This window comes from Oncorhynchus clarkii, chromosome 27 (genome assembly GCF_045791955.1).
Source record: "Oncorhynchus clarkii lewisi isolate Uvic-CL-2024 chromosome 27, UVic_Ocla_1.0, whole genome shotgun sequence".
In the NCBI taxonomy this organism is placed as follows: domain Eukaryota; kingdom Metazoa; phylum Chordata; class Actinopteri; order Salmoniformes; family Salmonidae; genus Oncorhynchus; species Oncorhynchus clarkii.
In genome coordinates, this window is record NC_092173.1 from 30199093 (window position 1) to 30221792 (window position 22700).

Consider the following 22700-nt stretch of genomic DNA (forward strand, 5'->3'; position numbering starts at 1 on the left):
CTTCTTCCTTGCTGAGCGGCCTTTCGGGTTATGTCGATATAGGACTCGTTTTACTGTGGATATAGATACTTTTGTACCTGTTTCCTCCAGCCTCTTCACAAGGTCCTTTGCTGTTGTTCTGGGATTGATTTGCACTTTTCGCACCAAAGCACTTTCATCTCTAGGAAACAGAATACGTCTCCATCCTGAGCGGTATGACGGCTGTGTGGTCCCATGGTGTTTATACTTGCATACTATTGTTTGTACAGATGAACGTGGTACCTTCAGGCGTTTGGAAATTGCTCCCAAGAATGAACCAGACTTGTGGAGGTCTACAATTTTATTTCTGAGGCCTTGGCTGATTTCTTTAGATTTTCCCATGATGTCAAGCAAAGAGGCACTGAGTTTGAAGGTAGGCCTTGAAATACATCCAGAGGTACACCTCCAATTGACTCAAATTATGTCAATTAGCCTATCAGAAGCTTCTAAAGCCATGACATCATTTTCTGGAATTTTCCAAGCTGTTTAAAGGCACAGTCAACTTAGTGTATGTAAACTTCTGACCCACTGGAATTGTGATATAGTGAATTATAAGTCAAACAATCTGTCTGTAAACAATTGTTGGAAAAATTACTTGTGTCATGCACAAAGTAGATGTCCTAACTGACTTGCCAAAACTATAGGTTGTTAACAAGAAGTTTGTGCAATAGATGAAAAACAAGTTTTAATGACTCCAACCTAAGTGTATGTAAACTTCCGACTTCAACTGCATATAATAAGCGGTGTCAGAGGAAAGCCCATAAATTGTCAGACTCCAGTCACCCAAGTTATAGACTGTTTTTTCTGCTACCACACAGCAAGCCGTACGGGAGCGCCAAGTCTAGGACCAAAAGGCTCCTCAACAGCTTCTACCCCCAAGCCATGAGACTGCTGAACAATTAATAATATTGCCACCGAAAAATGTACATTGACCCCCCTCCCCTTATGTACACTGCTGCTACTCACTGTTTATTATCTATGCATAGTCACTTCACCCCCACCTACATGTACAAATTACCTCAACTAGCCTGTACCCCTGCACACTGACTCGGTACTGGTGCCCCCTGTATACAGCCTCGTTAATGTTATTCTTATTGTGTTACTTTTTATCATAGTCTACTTGGTCAATATTTTCCTAACTCTTATTGAACTGCACTGTTGGTTAAGTGCTTGTAAGTAAGCATTTCACAGTCAAGTCTACACTTGTTGTATTCAGCGCATGTGACAAATACAGTTTTATTTGATTTGAACTCTGCATGGACTATATTGGGTAAGCCTAGATACTGTAGCTTTAGCCTGATAAACATCTGAAAGACTATTCACTCACCAAGTTAGCATATTTATACACATTAGAAATAGGGAGATAATTTGAACAAATAGGAAATTAGGCAATGTTTAAGATGTTCAAATTAATGATTATCTTTATAATTCATTCATTTATTCGTTTTTATTTATGTATATCTTTTTTGGAGGGGAGAGTGTGCAGGCTACATACAATTATCTGATTTTGCCTGTAATCGAAAGTCCATACATTTCTCTGTAACCTACATACACACCGCATAGTCTGATCATGTTAAGTACAGACTGTACTGGTGCTCCACCGGATCTTGCGAAGTGCAGCCAGGAAGCGTCATATACTCCACGTCGCCAAGAAGACTCTCCGCTCTAAACTAGTCTACCAGCCCGACTCATTGCTCAGGGTGGTCGGGCACTTTGGTCAAACACTACCCGCAGACGTAGAAACATGGTAAGGAAATGAAAACATCGATTTTGAATTAAGTGGAACATAGATTTAGAGTGAAAGTATTGATAAAGATCCGCTGCCGCTCAGGCCAGTCGTTTTAGTCATTTTTTAAAATATGAATAGCTTTTTTACGATTGCTACCTGATTGAAAACTAATTTAGACCACATCCAATGAATTAACCTATGCCTGGCTAGTTGTGAATGAAGATATTGCAGAAACTCTAGAAATGGCAATAATGTTACAATATGGTATTCAAAAGAGACATGAAGTCTCTGATCGATTGGTCAGTTACTAAATATGCTAGTACTTCAATATGCAACTTTATATAACGATTTTTTTTCCTAAACTACCTTATCGCAAATGGCTAATGCCTGGGAATTTCCAGACCAGAGAGAATCATTCATGCACCTCAAATGTGGTGGAATGAGACACATTCCACAGACACGCCCCCATATTAACCCTCCCCACAAGCTGTACAGTTGACTTGGTGAAACTTTGTATCTACTGTAGGCCGACAAGTGTATAGCTGTTATGGTTTGGATACACTTATAGTTTTATTGATAAGCGTAATCAGACTAATTTGAATACATGTTATAAAAAAAAGGGGGGGGAGTGTATCCGACCTGTCTCTATAAAAACATACTCAGATCTGATCTCTGTCAAAGCAGATGTTTTATTTATTATTTCCGTTCAACTGATCTGCATATACATAGGAGTGAAGAGTAATCTGGTTAGTATCAAAATAAGATACTGTGTCTAGTATTGGTCTAGTATAAGTTAGGAGTCAGAGGTACAATATGACTTAATATATTGGGTTCTCTCTCTCTCTCCCTCTGTCCCTCTCAGCCTCTCCGGTTGGACATCAAGCGGAAGCTGACCGCTCGGTCGGACCGTGTGAAGAGTGTGGACCTGCACCCAACTGAACCATGGATGGTTGCCAGCCTGTACAATGGCAGTGTCTGTGTCTGGAACCACGAGACACAGGTAAACAACATTCATTCTCATTTAGGATTCAGTTCTCATTCATTCATTCATTGTAGACCTTGCTGCACACTATGTTCTTGAGTGATATATGAATGGATTGTTTCTCTATGATGATGATAACCATGATGCTGGTGCTTCTTTTGAATCTGTGTAGACCCTGGTGAAGACATTCGAGGTGTGTGACCTGCCGGTGAGAGTGGCTAAGTTTGTGGCGAGGAAGCACTGGATCATTGCTGGAGCAGTAAGTGTTATAACACCCTTATAACTGCTTATAATGCATCTATCTGTCCTATTCAGAGTTCAGAGTTTTCCCATATCTCTCTCCATTTTAAACTTCTCCACCCTCTCTCCCTTCACCTTCTCCCCCCTCTCTCTTGCTCTTCTCTGTTCCTCCCCAGGATGACATGCAGATCCGTGTGTTTAACTACAACACTCTGGAGAGAGCTCACATGTTTGAGGCCCACTCTGACTACATCCGCTGCATCGCAGTCCACCCAACACAACCTTACATCCTTACCAGCAGTGGTATGTTGTGTTTGTCTCTTTCTTTTTTTCTCTCTCTCTCTCTCTCTCTCTCTCTCTCTCTCTCTCTTTCTCTCTTTCTCTCTTTATATATACATAAATTACAAACATCAACCATTGAATATTGTGAACATGATCGTGTGTGTGTGTGTGTGTGTGTGTGTGTGTGTGCATGTTTGTTTGTGTGTCCAGATGACATGCTGATCAAGCTTTGGGACTGGGACAAGAAGTGGGTGTGTGGTCAGGTGTTTGAGGGCCACACCCACTATGTCATGCAGATCGTCATCAACCCTAAAGACAACAACCAGTTCGCCAGCGCCTCCCTGGACAGGACCATTAAGGTACATACAGTACACACACTAATCTTTGTGTTTGTACCACTACAGTTGTTGGTTGGATTATTGTCATGTTGAAGTGCTTATAGATGTGTAATGTTTCATGAATTCTATACAATTGTTGTAAATCATTACCACTACATTTCAGTAATACACTGGAGTATTCTTTGGCCCTTGGCTGTTGCAGGTGTGGCAGCTGGGATCTTCCTCCCCTAACTTCACTCTGGAGGGCCATGAGAAAGGAGTCAACTGTATCGACTACTACAGCGGAGGGGACAAGCCCTATCTTATATCAGGAGCTGACGACCGCCTGGTCAAGATCTGGGACTACCAGGTACACATGGAAATAAACATGGAAACACAGTTTATGTACAGTCGTGGCCAAAGTTTTGATAATGGGCCTTCTGGGTGGCGCAGTGGTCTAGGGCACTGCATCGCAGTGCTAGCTGTGCCACCAGAGACTCTGGGTTTGAGCCCAGGCTCTGTTGCAGCCAGCCGTGACCGAAAGGTCCATGGGGCGACGCACAATTGGCCTAGCATCGTCTGGGTTAGGGAGGGCTTGGCTTGGATATCCTTGTCTCATCGCGCACTAGCGACTCCTGTGGCAGGCCGGGCACGGTACACGCTAACCAGGTCACCAGGTGCACTGTGTTTCCTTCGACACATTGGATGCGCGCTGTGTTAAGGACGCATGCATGGCTTTCGACCTTCGTCTCTCCCGAGCCCGTACGGGAGTTGTAGCGATGAGACAAGATAGTAACTACAAAACAATTGGATACCACAAAATTGGGGAGAAAAGCGGGTAAAATCTAAAAATAAAAGTAAAGTTTTGAAATATTAATTTTCCCAAAGTCTGCTGCCTCTGTTTGTATGATGGCAATTTGCATATACTCCAGAATGTTATGAAGAGTGATCAGATGAATTGCAATTAATCACAAAGTCCCTCTTTGCCATGCAAATGAACTGAATCCCCCCAAAAACTTTTCCACTGCATTTCAGCCCTGCCACAAAAGGACCAGCTGACATCAATCATGTCAGTGATTCTCTCATTAACACAGGTGTGAGTGTTGACGAGGACAAGGCTGGAGATCACTCTGTCATGCTGATTGAGCTCGAATAACAGACTGGAAGCCTCAAAAGGAGGGTGGTGCTTGGAATCATTGTTCTTCCTCTGTCAATCATGGTTACCTGCAAGGAAACACGTGCTGTCATCATTGCTTTGCACAAAAAGGGCTTCACAGGCAAGGATATTGCTGCCGATTGTTTGGGGCACGCGGAAAAAAGCTTGTCCGCAGAAGACAAGGTGAGCGCTATCATCAGTCCTGTGTCATGCCAACAGTAAAGCATCCTGAGACCATTCATGTGTGTGGTTGCTTCTCAGCCAAGGGAGTGGGCTCACTCACAATTTTCCCTAAGAACACAGCCATGAATAAAGAATGGTACCAACACATCCTCCGAGAGCAACTTCTCCCAACCATCCAGGAACAGTTTGGTGATGAACAATGCCTTTTCCAGCATGATGGAGGACCTTGTCATAAGGCAAAAGTGATAACTAAGTGGCTCGGGGAACAAAACATCAATATTTTGGGTCCATGGCCAGGAAACCCCCCAGACCTTAATCCCATTGAGAACTTGTGGTCAATCGTCAAGAGGCGGGTGGACAAACAAAACCCACAAATCCTGACAAACTCCAAGCATTGATTATGCAAGAATGGGCTGCCATCAGTCAGGATGTGGCCCAGAAGTTAATTGACAGCATGCCAGGGTGGATTACAGAGGTCTTGAAAAAGAAGGGTCAACACTGCAAATATTGACTCTTTGCATCAACTTCATGTAATTGTCAATAAAAGCCTTTGACACTTATGAAATTGTAATTATACTTCAGTATTCCATAGTAACATCTGACAAAAATATCTAAAGACACTGAAGCAGCAAACTTTGTGGAAATGAATATTTGTGTCATTCTCAAAACTTTTGGCCACGACTGTACACATGTACACACAGTTTATATACACACATACACACAGTTTATATGCACACGTACACACAGTTTTTCACACATTCTCAAACGAAGAATGAAACACATATGAATATGCACAGCATACACACTTTTCAGATGAGAAAATACACACACTTGAAGTGTTACGCGTCTGTCCTAGTGATGATATATATTGAGTTGACTGATTCTACTCTAGTCCTCTCCTCTACCTCCAGAATAAGACATGTGTGCAGACTCTAGAGGGCCATACCCAGAATGTGTCCTGTGTCAGCTTTCACCCTGAGCTGCCAATCATTCTCACAGGCTCCGAGGACGGTGGGTAGTGTAGTGTTTACCTTATCCCTTTAGAATGGAATTTCAAGGTGTTTACCTATGTTATAACATAGTAATAACATTTTAAAGTTGTAACATTGTACCGTGGTAATAACATGGTGCTTTCTTGTCATGTTGACTAGTTCTAGTCTTCCCTGGATCCGTTATCTATGTTTGACCATACTCTCACATGTAAATCTCTTTCTCTCCACCCTTCTTCCATCTTCTTATGGACATACAGGCACAGTGAGAGTCTGGCATTCCAGCACGTACCGCCTGGAAAACACACTGAACTATGGGATGGAACGTGTGTGGTGTGTGTGTGGCCAACGAGGCGCCAACAGTGTGGCGCTGGGATATGATGAAGGCAGCATCATCATCAAGGTACCAACTTAAGGAAACGCTAAACTACACATCAAGAATGATGTGGGGTCAGTGATCTGATTATTAGTATCGTTGGTAATCATATAGAATGCTTGTATTGTTTTCATACAGGGCCAGTTTGATTCTGTAGGCTGACATATCACCCATGTCACCCATGTATGTCCAAGTTGTCCAAGTTGTATGTTCAGCTGAATATTATGATTTGAACATCACTCCTTCTCTTCCTCTGTCTCATCTTCTTCACTCTCTCCCACCTCTTCTCCCTCTCTCTCCTCATCCCCCCCTCCCTCCCTCAGTTGGGTCGCGAGGAACCAGCCATGTCTATGGACTCTAACGGTAAGATCATGTGGGCCAAGCACTCTGAGGTGCAGCAGGCCAACTTGAAGGCCATGGGAGAGGCTGAGATACAGGACGGAGAGAGGCTGTCCCTGGCCGTCAAAGACATGGGCAGCTGTGAAATCTATCCCCAGACCATCCAGCACAACCCCAACGGCAGGTCAGGGTGTGCGTGTGTTACCGTGTTTGTGTGCATGTGTGTACTAGTTGCTCATCAAATGTAAAAAAACATATGTACAGTACCAGTCAAAGGTTTGGACACACCAACTCATTCCAGGGTTTTTCTTTATTTTTTTTACTATTTTCTACATTGTAGACATAAAAACTATGAAATAATACATGGAATCATGTAGTAAGCAAAAAAGTGCTAAACAAATCCAAATATATTTTATATTTGAGATTATTCAAAGTAGCCAATGATAGCATTGCACACTCTTGGCAGTCTCTCACCCAGCTTTACCTGGAATGCTTTTCCAACAATCTCGAAGGAGTTCCCACATATGCTGAGCACTTGTTGGCACCATCTCAATTGGGTTGAGGTCGGTTGGTAGAGGCCAGGTCATCTGATACAGCACTCCATCACTCTCCTTCTTGGTCAAATAGCCCTTATACAGTCTGGAGGTGTGTTGGGTCATTGTCCTGTGGAAAACAAATAATAGTCCCACTAAGCGCAAATCAGATGGGATGGCGTATCGCTGCAGAATGCTGTGGTAGCCATGCTGGTTAAGTGTGCCTTGAATTCAAAATAAATCACACAGTGTCACAAGCAAAGCACCACCATACCGCCTCCTCCATGCTTTACAGTGGGAACCACACATGCAGAGATCATCCGTTCACCAACTCTGCGTCTCACAAAGACACGGCGGTTAGAACCAAAAATCTCAAATTTTGACATATTTCCACCGGTCTAATGTCCATTGCTCGTGTTTCTTGGCCCAAGCAAGTCTCTTCTTATTGGTGTCCTTTAGTAATGGTTTCTTTGCAGCAATAATGGTTTCTTTGCAGCAATTCGACCATGAAGGCCACAGTCTCCTCTGAACAGTTGAGGATGAGATGTGCATTTATTTAGGCTGCAATTTCTGAGACTGGTAACTCTAATGAAATTATCCTCTGCAGCAGAGGTAACTCTGGGTCTTCCTTTCTGGTGGCGGTCCTCATGAGAGCCAGTTTCATCATAGTGCTTGATGGTTTTTGCGGCTGCACTTGAAGAAACTTCCAAAGTTCTTTACATTTTCCGGATTGACTGACCTTCATGTCTTAAAGTAATGATGGACTGTAATTTCTCTTTGCTTATTTGAGCTGTTCTTGCCATAATATGTAACCTTTATTTAATTAGTCAAGTCTGTTAAGAACCGATTCTTATTTACAATGACGGCCTACCCCAGCCAAACCCAGACGACACTGGGCCAATTGTGCGCCGCCCTATGGGACTCCCAATGTCATACACGGCTGGATGGACTTGGTCTTTTACCAAATAGGGCTATCTTCTGTATACCACCCCTACTGTACCTTCTCACAACACAAATTCCACAAACCTTTAACAAGGCACACCTGTTAATTGAAATGCATTCCAGGTGACTACCTCATGAAGCTGGTTGAGAGAATGCCAAGAGTGTGCAGAGCTGTCATCAAGGCAAAGGGTAGCTACTTTGAAGAATCTCAAATATAAAATATATTTAGATTTGTTTAACACTTTTTTGGTTACTACTTGATTCCGTATGTGTTATTTCATAGTTTTGATGTCTTCACTATTGTTCTACAATGTATAAAATAGTAAAAATAAAGAAAAACCCTGGAATGAGTTGGTGTGTCCAGCCTTTTGACTGGTACTGTATATATGCTATTTAGCAGATGCTTTTATCCAAAGTGACTTACAGTCATGCGAGCATGCATTTGTATGTACTGTTGCGCCCCGGGAATCGAACCCACAATCTTAGTTTTGCAAGGACCATGGTCTACCAACTGAGCTTTACAGGACCATAAATGGACAGTAAACATGTGTGTGTGTGTGTGTGTGTGTGTGTGTCAGTGGAGGCTGCTGATGGGAGGATGGCTCATAATAATGTCTTGAAGGGAGTAAATGGAATGGTATCAAACGTGGTTTATATGTGGTTGATATCATTCCATTGACTCCATTTCATCCGTTACTATGAGTCGTCCTCCCCTCAGCACTGGTGTGTGATCACACACTAACTAATGTTGTGTGTCTGTGTGTGTATGTGTGTTACAGGTTTGTGGTGGTGTGTGGGGATGGAGAGTACATCATCTACACTGCAATGGCCCTGAGGAACAAGAGCTTCGGTTCAGCACAGGAGTTTGTCTGGGGCCACGACTCCTCAGAGTAAATCAAGTCAACTGCACACTGACCACTCATACACAGTCATCTATGGACCATCCACGGTCTAGTATGGTCAGGCTGACTTAACCAGTGTTGTTTCTATGGCAGGTATGCTACTCGGGAGAGCACCAGCATGGTCAAAATCTTCAAGAACTTCAAGGAAAATAAGTCTTTTAAACCAGACTTTGGGGCAGAAGGTAAGACAAACATATCATATTTGATCCAGTATGAGCTGACTCCCTGTGTGTGTGTCTGCATGCAGATGATATGCTGATGTGTTATACCTAACGATATGTGTGTATCATCCCCTGCAGGTATCCATGGTGGGTTCTTGCTGGGCGTGAGATCAGTGAGTGGTCTAGCCTTCTACGATTGGGAGAACACAGAGCTGGTCCGCCGCATTGAGATCCAGCCTAAACACGTGAGTCGGCCACAGTATTTAAACTGTTATTAATCCACAGTTGATCTATATCAACTTTCAGACACGTGACCATTTACAGATTATAGCAGGTCCAGGCAGCGCCTAGCTCAGGTCAAGAGGGTGAGAAGCCACCTACAGTGAACAAACCCTCCTCTAACCTCCTCTCCACTGCAACCCAACCCTTCTCTAACCCCATCTCCACAGTGACCAAACCCTCCTCTAACCTCCTCTCCACAGCGACCCAACTCTTCTCTAACCCCCTCTCCACAGTGACCAAACCCTCCTCTAACCTCCTCTCCACTGCAACCCAACCCTCCTCTAACCTCCTCTCCACAGCGACCTAACCCTTCTCTACCCCCCTCTCCACTGCAACCCAACCCTTCTCTAACCCCCTCTCCACAGTGACCAAACCCTCCTCTAACCTCCTCTCCACAGCGACCCAACCCTTCTCTAACCCCCTCGCCACAGTGACCAAACCCTCCTCTAACCTCCTCTCCACTGCAACCCAACCCTCCTCTAACCTCCTCTCCACAGCGACCCAACCCTTCTCTACCCCCCTCTCCACTGCAACCCAACCCTTCTCTAACCCCCTCTCCACAGTGACCAAACCCTCCTCTAACCTCCTCTCCACAGCGACTCAACCCTTCTCTACCCCCCTCTCCACTGAGACCCAACCTTTCTCTAACCCCCTCTCCACTGCGACCCAACCCTTCTCTAACCCTCCTCTCCACAGTGACCAAACCCTCCTCTAACCTCCTCTCCACAGCGACCCAATCCTCCTCTAACCTCCTCTCCACAGCAACCCAACCCTCCTCTCCACAGCGACCCAACCCACCTCTGACCTCCTCTCCACAGCGACCCAACCCTCCTCTGTCCTCCTCTCCACAGCGACCCAACCCTCTTCTGACCTCCTCTCCACAGCGACACAACCCTCCTCTGACCTCCTCTCCACAGCAACCCAACCCTCTTCTGACCTCCTCTCTACAGCTACACAACCCTTCTCTAACCCCATCCCCACTGCAACCCAACCCTCCTCTGACCTCCTCTCCACAGCGACTCAACCCTCCTCTGACCTCCTCCCCACAGTGATCCAACCTTCTTCTAAATTCCTTCCCACAGCGATCCAACCCTCCTCTAACTTCCTCCCCACATCGATCCAACCCTCCTCTAAATTCCTCCCCACAGTGATCCAACCCTCCTCTATCCTCCTCTCCACAACGACCCAACCCTCCTCTCCACAGCGACCCAACCCTTCTCTACCCCCCTCTCCACTGCGACCCAACCCTTCTCTAACGTCCTCTCCACATCGATCCAACCCTCTTCTAACCTCCTCCCCACAGCAACCCAACCCTCCTCTATCCTCCTCTCCACAACGACCCAACCCTCCTTTCCACAGCGACCCAACCCTTCTCTACCCCCTCTCCACTGCGACCCAACCCTTCTCTAACCTCCTCTCCACAACAACCCAACCCTCCTCTCCACAGCGACCCAACCCTTCTCTAACCCCCTCTCCACAGCGACCCAACCATTCTCTTACCCCCTCTCCACTGTTACCCAATCCTCCTCTTACCTCCTCTCCACAGCAACCCAACCCTCCTCTGACCTCCTCTCCACAGCGATCTAACCCTTGTCTACCCCCCTCTCCACTGCGACCCAACCCTTCTCTAACCTTCTCTCCACAACAACCCAACCCTCCTCTCCACAGCGACCCAACCCTTCTCTAACCCCCTCTCTACAGCGACCCAACCATTCTCTTACCCCCTCTCCACTGCTACCCAATCCTCCTCTTACCTCCTCTCCACAGCGACCCAACCCTCCTCTCCACAGCGATCCAACCCTCCTCTGACCTCCTCTTCACAGCGATCTAACCCTCCTCTGACCTCCTCTCCACAACAACCCAACCCTCCTCTCCACAGCGACCCAACCCTTCTCTAACCCCCTCTCCACAGCGACCCAACCATTCTCTTACCCCCTCTCCACTGTTACCCAATCCTCCTCTTACCTCCTCTCCACAGCGACCCAACCCTCCTCTCCACGGCGACCAAACCCTCCTCTGACCTCCTCTCCACAGCAACCCAACCCTCCTCTGACCTCCTCTCCACAGCGATCCAACCCTCCTCTGACCTCCTCTCCACAGCGATCTAACCCTTCTCTCACCCCCTCTCCACTGCGACCCAACCCTTCTCTAACCTTCTCTCCACAACAACCCAACCCTCCTCTCCACAGCGACCCAACCCTTCTCTAACCCCCTCTCCACAGCGACCCAACCATTCTCTTACCCCCTCTCCACTGCTACCCAATCCTCTTACCTCCTCTCCACAGCGACCCAACCCTCCTCTCCACGGCGACCCAACCCTCCTCTGACCTCCTCTCCACAGCAACCCAACCCTCCTCTGACCTCCTCTCCACAGCGATCCAACCCTCCTCTGACCTCTCCACAGCGATCTAACCCTCCTCTGACCTCCTCTCCACAGCGAACCAACCCTCCTCTGACCTTCCCTCCACAGCGACCCAACCCTCCTCTAAACTCCTCTCCACAGCGATCCAACCCTCCTCTGACCTCCTCTCCACATCAACCCAACCCTCCTCTGACCTCCTCTCCACAGCGATCCAACCCTCCTCTGACCTCCTCTCCACAGCGATCTAACCCTTCTCTCACCCCCTCTCCACTGCGACCCAACCCTTCTCTAACCTTCTCTCCACAACAACCCAACTCTCCTCTCCACAGCGACCCAACCCTTCTCTAACCCCCTCTCCACAGCGACCCAACCATTCTCTTACCCACTCTCCACTGCTACCCAATCCTCCTCTTACCTCCTCTCCACAGCGACCCAACCCTCCTCTCCACGGCGACCCAACCCTCCTCTGACCTCCTCTCCACAGCAACCCAACCCTCCTCTGACCTCCTCTCCACAGCGATCCAACCCTCCTCTGACCTCCTCTCCACAGCGATCTAACCCTCCTCTGACCTCCTCTCCACAGCGAACCAACCCTCCTCTGACCTTCCCTCCACAGCGACACAACCCTCCTCTGACATCCTCTCCACAGCGACCCAACCCTCCTCTGACCTCCTCTCCACAGCGATCTAACCCTTCTCTCACCCCCTCTCCACTGCGACCCAACCCTTCTCTAACCTTCTCTCCACAACAACCCAACCCTCCTCTCCACAGCGACCCAACCCTTCTCTAACCCCCTCTCCACAGCGACCCAACCATTCTCTTACCCCCTCTCCACTGCTACCCAATCCTCCTCTTACCTCCTCTCCACAGCGACCCAACCCTCCTCTCCACGGCGACCCAACCCTCCTCTGACCTCCTCTCCACAGAAACCCAACCCTCCTCTGACCTCCTCTCCACAGCGATCCAACCCTCCTCTGACCTCTCCACAGCGATCTAACCCTCCTCTGACCTCCTCTCCACAGCGAACCAACCCTCCTCTGACCTTCCCTCCACAGCGACACAACCCTCCTCTGACATCCTCTCCACGGCGACCCAACCCTCCTCTGATCTCCTCTCTACAGCGATCCAACCCTCCTCTGACCTCCTCTCCACATCAACCCAACCCTCCTCTGACCTCCTCTCCACAGCGATCCAACCCTCCTCTGACCTCCTCTCCACAGCGATCTAACCCTTCTCTCACCCCCTCTCCACTGCGACCCAACCCTTCTCTAACCTTCTCTCCACAACAACCCAACTCTCCTCTCCACAGCGACCCAACCCTTCTCTAACCCCCTCTCCACAGCGACCCAACCATTCTCTTACCCCCTCTCCACTGCTACCCAATCCTCCTCTTACCTCCTCTCCACAGCGACCCAACCCTCCTCTCCACGGCGACCCAACCCTCCTCTGACCTCCTCTCCACAGCAACCCAACCCTCCTCTGACCTCCTCTCCACAGCGATCCAACCCTCCTCTGACCTCCTCTCCACAGCGATCTAACCCTCCTCTGACCTCCTCTCCACAGCGAACCAACCCTCCTCTGACCTTCCCTCCACAGCGACACAACCCTCCTCTGACATCCTCTCCACAGCGACCCAACCCTCCTCTGATCTCCTCCCCACAGCGATCCAACCCCCTCTTCACAGCTACCAAACCCTCTTCTAACCTCCTCCCCACAGCAACCCAACCCTCCTCTATCCTCCTCTACACAGCGACCCAACCCTTCTCTAACCTCCTCTCCACAACGACCCAACCCTTCTCTACCCCCCTCTCCACTGCGACCCAACCCTTCTCTAACCTCCTCTCCACAACAACCCAACCCTCCTCTCCACAGCGACCCAACCCTTCTCTAACCCCCTCTCCACAGCGACCCAACCATTCTCTTACCCCCTCTCCACTGCTACTCAATCCTCCTCTTACCTCCTCTCCACAGCGACCCAACCCTCCTCTGACCTCCTCTCCACAGCAACCCAACCCTCCTCTGACCTCCTCTCCACAGCGATCCAACCCTCCTCTGACCTCCTCTCCACAGCGATCTAACCCTCCTCTGACCTCCTCTCCACAGCGAACCAACCCTCCTCTGACCTTCCCTCCACAGCGGCACAACCCTCCTCTGACATCCTCTCCACAGCGACCCAACCCTCCTCTGACCTCCTCTCCACAGCGATCCAACCCTCCTCTGACCTCCTCCCCACAGCGAACCAACCCCCTCTTCACAGCTACTAAACCCTCTTCTAACCTCCTGCCGACAGCAACCCAACCCTCCTCTATCCTCCTCTACACAGCGACCCAACCCTTCTCTAACCTCCTCTCCACAACGACCCAACCCTCCTCTCCACAGCGACCCAACCCTTCTCTACCCCCCTCTCCACTGCGACCCAACCCTTCTCTAACCTCCTCTCCACAACAACCCAACCCTCCTCTCCACAGCGACCCAACCCTTCTCTAACCCCCTCTCCACAGCGACCCAACCATTCTCTTACCCCCTCTCCACTGCTACTCAACCCTCCTCTTACCTCCTCTCCACAGCGACCCAACCCTGCTCTCCACGGCGACCTAACCCTCATCTGACCTCCTCTCCACAGCAACACAACCCTCCTCTGACCTCCTCTCCACAGCGATCCAACCCTCCTCTGACCTCCTCTCCACAGCTATCTAACCCTCCTCTGACCTCCTCTCCACAGCGAACCAACCCTCCTCTGACCTTCCCTTCACAGCGACACAACCCTCCTCTGACATCCTCTCCACAGCAACCCAACCCTCTTCTGACCTCCTCTCCACAGCGATCCAACCCTCCTCTGACCTCCTCTCCACAGCGACACAACCCTCCTCTCCACAGTGACACAACCCTCCTGTAACCACCTCTTCTTTCCTCAGGTCTTCTGGTCAGAGTCTGGGGAGCTGGTGTGTATTGCCACGGAGGAGTCTTTCTTTGTGCTACGTTACCTGGCTGAGAAAGTGGCAACAGCACAGGAGACCAAGGAGGGAGTCACTGAGGATGGGATAGAGGATGCCTTCGAGGTGAGACTACGCGACATCTAGAGATTAGATTCTGGACAGGACAATTTATTTTGTATTTCTACTCTAACGTTTTTTTCCATACCTATATCTCTCCCACTCTTGGTCTCTCTCTCCCCCCTCACCCCCATTTCTCTAGGTGTTGGGTGAGATTCAGGAGGTGGTGAAGACTGGTCTGTGGGTGGGAGACTGTTTCATCTACACCAGCTCAGTCAACAGACTCAATTACTACGTAGGAGGAGAGATTGTCACCGTCGCCCACCTGGACAGGTAAGACTATACCTACCTGCTGAGACTGCTACAAACCATTGACCTGTTGACCTCAAATGACCTTAACTCGCTCAACTCGCTCAACTCTTACAGTTCCCTAGGGCCTAAAACATAAAGGATTCATGCCTTACAAAATGTTATGTCAGAATGTCGTTTCTTTAAGTCATTGCATGTCATGTTTCCTTTCATTCAAGCTATGTGCTCACCTTAATACTGGTGTTGTTTTGACTCCCCTGTCTGTCTGCTATAGAACTACCGTTGAAGTCAGAAGTTTACATACACCTTAGCCAAATACATTTAAACTCAGATTTTCACAATTCCTGACATTTAATCCTAGTAAAAATTGCCTGTTTTAGGTAAGTTAGGATCACTACTTTATTTTAAGAATGTGAAATGTCAGAATAATAGTAGAGAGTGATTTATTTCAGCTTTTATTTCTTTCATCACATTCCCAGTGGGTCAGAATTTTACACTGAATTAGTATTTGGTAGCATTGCCTATAAATTGTTTAACTTGGATCAAACGTTTCAGGTAGCCTTCCACAAGCTTCCCACAATAAGTTGGGTGAATTTTGGCCCATTCCTCCTGACAGAGATGGTGTAGCTGAGTCAGGTTTGTAGGCCTCCTTGCTCGCACACGCTTTTTCAGTTCTGCCCACACATTTTCTATAGGATTGAGGTCAGTGCTTTGTGATGGTCACTCCAATAATGTCACGACTTCCGCCGAAGTCGGGTCCTCTCCTTGTTCAGGCGGTGCTCGGCACAGTTTGCGCGAGGACGTCCGTCGGGAGTTGGCCTGCAGGGACACCACCCTCACCTTCGACCAGCTGGTGGACCTGTCCATTCGGCTGGATAACCTGCTGGCTACCCGCGGACGTCCAGATCGGGTTCTGTCGGTTCCATCCCCCAGCACCAGTGCCCATGGAGCTGGGAGGTGCGTAGGGAGACTGGAGGAGGTTCCGGCTCGTGCACCATCTGTGGCCACAGAGGTCACACTGCAGTCGGTGCCAGGTTGGCTCCTCTGGGGATCGAGGCAGCAGGCAGGGCACTCTAGCGTCATCCCAGATGAGCCAGCACCAGGCTCACCCAGAGCCCTCTGTTGCACACATGTTTTTGTATGTTACTTTTCCTGAGTTTTCCCCCGCATTCCCAGCATAAGGCGCTCGTCGATTTCAGGCGTGGCTGGGAATTTTATAGACAGATCATTCGCCCTTAGTTTAGGGATCTCTATTGTTCCCGTGGCTGTGCCCTTCCCCGGTCATGCCTTAGACAGTCGACCATTAGGGTCTGGGTTGATTAGGGAGGCCACTGCTCCTCTGGGCATGGTGACGCAGGGGTGTCACAAGGAGAGAATCAGTCTCTTCCTTATTGACTCTCCTGCGTTTCCCGTGGTGCTAGGCCTACCCAGGTTAGCTTGTTAGCATGATCCCACAGGTTAGCATGATCCCACTGTTTCTTGGCAACGGAGGGCTCTCACGGGGTGGACGCGAGAGTGCTCGGGAGGTGTTTAGGGGTTTCTGTTGGTGCTACTACGGTGGAAAATCCAGACCAGGTTTCCACCGTTGCCATTCCCCCTGAATATGCCGATTTGGCTCCCGCCTTCTCAAAAAAGAAGGCGACTATATTACCACCCCATCGACGGGGGGATTGTGCGATAAATCTCCTGCTAGACGCTGCACTTCCCAGGAGTCACGTGTATCCCCTCTCACAGGTGGAGACGGCAGCTATGGAAACATATGTCTCCGAATCCCTGCGTCAGGGGTACATTGGGTCCTCCACATCACCCGCCTCCTCGAGTTTATTTTTTGTGAAGAAGAAGGAGGGAGGTGTCATGACGTTCCCCTCTTTGGGTACAGCAAGACCCATCCCCCTCTCCCTGCCTCTCCCTTCCCCCTTCAACTAGGCTGCTGTGGTCAGAGAGGTCGTAAATTCCTAGGGAAGACCCTGCCTCATGGCCACACAGTATAACGACAGAGTGAAATTTCATAGAGAACAAAGGAATTTCTTCCACCTCACAGAACTTGAGGTCCGAACAACATTTATGTTCTGGAGAAGGTATAAAAGATTGGTGAAGAATCCAGCTACGAACTGGTCCGTTTGTTACATTTTGGTAAGGCTCATGGGAGACGGTGCGGCTACATTACCATAACGCTGTTTATATAATAGCCTCAGATATGAGGTTTACATCTAATTGTTGTATAAGATGAATGAGTGAGTATGATACTGTTTGTAAAACTGTGGAATGTGATTTTGCACTCCAATTCTCCAATTCCCTTTTGAGTTTAAATAAATAAGAGGACCGCCCATGAGCCCAATGAGGGTCAGGCATCCTGGGACAGCCCCTTTTCTGCAATTCCGAATAAAACCCCAACTTTGAGAAGTTCTCAGTAGACCATGTTTTTCTCTATTACGAGAGGACGAAGGTTGCAGACCAAAGACCTGAATCTTTTAACCATACCACATGGTTAAACCCTTAGACTATCGATACCGACAGAATAAGAACAAGTCTTTGATATTAATTACTAGTCTGCAGCTAGGAATTCGGTATCATTGAACGCGAAGAACGACAATCGCCAAAACATCCATTCTAAAACAACATGAATGAATGTCGCTCTGAACTATCCCCTCTAATCAGGACAGACAGAGAGAGAGAGATGGACAATTCTACAAAAGAAGCAAACTTTTCAACAGCGATCAAGACGACACACTGAGCGTAAATATACAGTGCCTTGCGAAAGTATTCGGCCCCCTTGAACTTTGCGACCTTTTGCCACATTTCAGGCTTCAAACATAAATAAAACTGTATTTTTTTGTGAAGAATCAACAACAAGTGGGACACAATCATGAAGTGGAACGACATTTATTGGATATTTCAAACTTTTTTAACAAATCAAAAACTGAAAAATTGGGCGTGCAAAATTATTCAGCCCCCTTAAGTTAATACTTTGTAGCGCCACCTTTTGCTGCGATTACAGCTATAAGTCGCTTGGGGTATGTCTCTATCAGTTTTGCACATCGAGAGACTGACATTATTTCCCATTCCTCCTTGCAAAACAGCTCGAGCTCGGTGAGGTTGGATGGAGAGCATTTGTGAACAGCAGTTTTCAGTTCTTTCCACAGATTCTCGATTGGATTCAGGTCTGGACTTTGACTTGGCCATTCTAACACCTGGATATGTTTATTTTTGAACCATTCCATTGTAGATTTTGCTTTATGTTTTGGATCATTGTCTTGTTGGAAGTCAAATCTCCGTCCCAGTCTCAGGTCTTTTGCAGACTCCATCAGGGTTTCTTCCAGAATGGTCCTGTATTTGGCTCCAAACCATCTTTCCATCAATTTTAACCATCTTCCCTGTCCCTGCTGAAGAAAAGCAGGCCCAAACCATGATGCTGCCACCACCATGTTTGACAGTGGGGATGGTGTGTTCAGCTGTGTTGCTTTTACGCCAAACATAACGTTTTGCATTGTTGCCAAAAAGTTCAATTTTGGTTTCATCTGACCAGAGCACCTTCTTCCACATGTTTGGTGTGTCTCCCAGGTGGCTTGTGGCAAACTTTAAACAACACTTTTTATGGATATCTTTAAGAAATGGCTTTCTTCTTGCCACTCTTCCATAAAGGCCAGATTTGTGCAATATACGACTGATTGTTGTCCTATGGACAGAGTCTCCCACCTCAGCTGTAGATCTCTGCAGTTCATCCAGAGTGATCATGGGCCTCTTGGCTGCATCTCTGATCAGTCTTCTCCTTGTATGAGCTGAAAGTTTAGAGGGACGGCCAGGTCTTGGTAGATTTGCAGTGGTCTGATACTCCTTCCATTTCAATATTATCGCTTGCACAGTGCTCCTTGGGATGTTTAAAGCTTGGGAAATCTTTTTGTATCCAAATCCGGCTTTAAACTTCTTCACAACAGTATCTCGGACCTGCCTGGTGTGTTCCTTGTTCTTCATGATGCTGTCTGCGCTTTTAACGGACCTCTGAGACTATCACAGTGCAGGTGCATTTCTACGGAGACTTGATTACACACAGGTGGATTGTATTTATCATCATTAGTCATTTAGGTCAACATTGGATCATTCAGAGATCCTCACTGAACTTCTGGAGAGAGTTTGCTGCACTGAAAGTAAAGGGGCTGAATAATTTTGCACGCCCAATTTTTCAGTTTTTGATTTGTTAAAAAAGTTTGAAATATCCAATAAATGTCGTTCCACTTCATGATTGTGTCCCACTTGTTGTTGATTCTTCACAAAAAAATACAGTTTTATATCTTTATGTTTGAAGCCTGAAATGTGGCAAAAGGTCGCAAAGTTCAAGGGGGCCGAATACTTTCGCAAGGCACTGTATATATTGATTGCAATTGTTCCCAAATGAGTGAGCGTTCGTTCATGTGCAAAGGCATTTCAATTGTTATAATTATCAACTCTGTAGTGACTTCTCAGGTGACCTCCACCTCCCATTTTGTCTAACAAGCCGCCATGCCGGTTTAGCCCACTAGGGCACATTCTCCTATCATTTCTTGTAACCATATTTACTTTGTTTGTTTGTATATGCATTTTTGTGAATTACTTAGTTAGTTAATAAATAAATCATTTTAGACAATTGATGTATGGATGACTCACAGTGAAGACTGGGTTCGTGCAGATAACCAACAATTTACGACGTTTGGAATGAGACTAACGTGAGGTAAAGTAAATAATTAATTAATCAGAAGACTATTGATCAGATATGAAAATATCTGAAAGGTTATATTAGGAAATTATAACTTTGTAATCTGAATATTTTCCTTGGTGCCCCGACTTCCTAGTTAATTACAGTTACATGATTAATCAGTTTGATTGCGTAATACTAATTACAGAGAATCTTTGATAAAAACTAAGTCTTCAGTTTAATGATAGTAAAGACACGACAGAGGTCTGCGCCCGTGTATTGACTACCGAGGCCTAAACCAGATCACGGTGAGGTACAGTTACCCCGCTACCTCTTATCGCCACGGCAATTGAGTCAATGCACGGGGTGCGCTTCTTTACCAAACTAGATCTCAGGAGTGCTTACAACCTGGTGCGTATCCGGGAGGGAGACGAGTGGAAGACGGCGTTCAGTATGACCTCAGGGCATTATGAGTACCTCGCTCCGTCAGTCTTCCAGGCCTTTGTAGACAAGATTTTCAGGGACCTGCACGGGCAGGGTGTAGGTGTATATTGATTACATTCTGAAATACTCCGCTGCATTCGCCGAGCATGTGTCCCTGATGCGCAGGGTGCTTGGTCGACTGTTGGAGCATGACCTTTACATCAATGCCTGTTCTTCCAGCAGTCCATCACCTTCCTAGGGTACCGCATTTCCACCTCGGGGGTGGAGATGGAGAGTGACCGCATTTCTGCCGTGCGTAATTGGCCGACTCCCACCACGGTAAAGGAAGTGCAGCTATTCCTAGGGTTTGCCAATTACTACCGGAGGTTTATCCAGGGTTTTGGTCAGGCAGCGGCTCCCATTACCTCACTGCTGAAGGGGGCCCCGGTACGTTTGCAGTGGTCGGCTGAGGCAGACATGGCTTTTGGTCACCTGAGGGCTCTGTTTACCTTGGCCCCGTGCTGGCCCATCCGGATCCCTCTTTGGCGTTCATAGTGGAGGTGGACACGTCCGAGGCTGGGATAGGAGCCGTGCTCTCTCAGCGCTCGGGTACACCACCGAGCGAAACTACGACGTGGGGGACTGGGAGCTGTTTGCTGTCGTCAAGGCTCTGTAGGCGTGGAGACATTGGCTTGAGGGGGCTAAACACCCTTTTCTCATCTGGACTGACCACCGCAATCTGGAGTACATCCGGGCAGCGAGGAGACTGAACCCTCTCCAGGCAAGGTGGGCCATGTTTTTCACCCGTTTTGTTTTTTCCCTTTCCTACAGACCAGGTTTCCAAAACATGAAGGCAGACGCACTGTCCCGACTGTATGACACAGAGGAGCGGCCCATGGATCCCACTCCCATACTCCCAGCCTCCTGCCTGGTGGCACCGGTAGTGTGGGAGCTGAACGCGGACATTGAGCAGGTGTTACGTGCAGAGCCCGCTCCACTCCAGTGTACCGCTGGGTGTCTGTACGTTCTGTCTGCTGTCTGTGACCGGCTGATCTATTGGGGCCACATGTCAGCCTCCTCTGGTCATCCTGGGAACGGTCGGATGGTGCGCTGTTTGGTTGGGAAGTACTGGTGGCCTACCTTGGCCAAGGACGTGAGGGTTTATGTTTCCTCCTACTCGGTGTGCGCTCAGTGTAAGGCTCCTAGGCACCTGCCCAGAGGGAAGCTACACCCCTTACCCGTTCCACAGCGGCTTTGGTCGCACCTGTCGGTGGATTTTCTTACCGATCTGCCCCCTCACAGGGAAACACCACGATACTGGTCGTTGTGGATCGGTTCTCTAAGTCCTGCCGTCTCCCCCCATGCCCGATCTCCCTACGGTCCTACAGACTGCGGAGGCCTTGTTTACACACGTCTTCCGGCACTACGGGGTGCCTGAGGATATAGTGTCTGATAGAGGTCCCCAGTTCACTTCGAGGGTCTGGAAGGTGTTCATGGAACGTCTGGTGGTCTCGATCAGCCTTACCTCGGGGTTTCATCACGAAAGTAATGGGCAGGTGGAGAGAGTGAACCAGGATGTAGGCAGGTTTCTGCGGTCGTATTGCCAGGATTTGCTGGGGGAGTCGTCCCTGAGGCCGGCGTCGGCGCGCTGCTGGAGCCGTGCGTCAAGGGGAGGGGGGGGGGGGTACTGTCATGACTTCCGCCGGAGTCGGGTCCTCTCCTTGTTCAGGCGGCGCTCGGCGGTCGGCTCCGCCGGTCTTCTAGCCATTGTCGAGCCAATTTTCATTTTCCATTTGTCTTGTTTTTCCACACACCTGGTTTCTACTCCCTCATTTACTTGTTGTGTATTTAACCCTCTGTTCCCCCCATGTCTTTGTGTGGGATTGTTTATTGTAGTGCTTGTGCACGTTCCCCTTGAGCGCACTACGTGTTATTTTTGTGCCTATTTATCTTGTTGCTCTGGATGCCATTGGTTTTGCTTAATAAATCTTACTGGTTATTACCCAGTTTCTGCTCTCCTGCGCCTAACTTCTCTGCCGCCTATTACGCACCCCGCTACAAATAACTTGACTTTGTTGTCCTTAAGCCATTTTGCCACACCTTTGGAAGTCTGCTTGGGGCCACTGTTCATTTGGAGGCCCATTTGCAACCAAGCTTTAACTTCCTGACTGATGTCTTGAGATGTTGAGATGCCTTGAGATCCACATCATTTTCCACCCTCATGATGCCATCTATTTTGTGAAGTGCACCAGTTCCTCCTGCAGCAAAGCACCCCCACAACATGATGCTGCCACCCCTGTGCTTCACGGTTGGGATGGTATTCTTCGGCTTGCAAGCCTCCCCCTTTTTCCTCCAAACATAACGATGGTCATTATGGCCAAACAGTTTCATCAGACCAGAGGACATTTCTCCAAAAAGTTTGATGTTTGTCCCCATGACCAGTTGCAATCCGTAGCCTGGCTTTTTTATGTTGGTTTTGGAGCAGTGGCTTCTTCCTTACTGAGCTGCCTTTC

At 48.2% G+C, this 22700-nt stretch overlaps 1 protein-coding gene across 1 annotated transcript in view; it reads left to right on the forward strand.

Annotated features, from left to right (window-relative positions):
* The first annotated feature begins 1630 nt into the window (after positions 1-1630).
* LOC139385612 (coatomer subunit beta'-like) overlaps positions 1631-22700 on the forward strand; it is a 36275-nt gene continuing 15205 nt past the window's right edge. Inside the window, exons 1-14 of the mRNA XM_071130824.1 lie at positions 1631-1765; positions 2610-2747; positions 2902-2988; positions 3146-3272; positions 3462-3610; positions 3792-3938; positions 5819-5918; positions 6157-6299; positions 6596-6795; positions 8866-8976; positions 9082-9170; positions 9288-9394; positions 14709-14852; positions 14989-15119. Of these exons, the coding sequence (XP_070986925.1) occupies positions 1763-1765; positions 2610-2747; positions 2902-2988; positions 3146-3272; positions 3462-3610; positions 3792-3938; positions 5819-5918; positions 6157-6299; positions 6596-6795; positions 8866-8976; positions 9082-9170; positions 9288-9394; positions 14709-14852; positions 14989-15119 (1676 nt within the window). The 5' untranslated portion in view covers positions 1631-1762. The remainder of the gene's footprint in view (positions 1766-2609; positions 2748-2901; positions 2989-3145; positions 3273-3461; positions 3611-3791; positions 3939-5818; positions 5919-6156; positions 6300-6595; positions 6796-8865; positions 8977-9081; positions 9171-9287; positions 9395-14708; positions 14853-14988; positions 15120-22700) is intronic.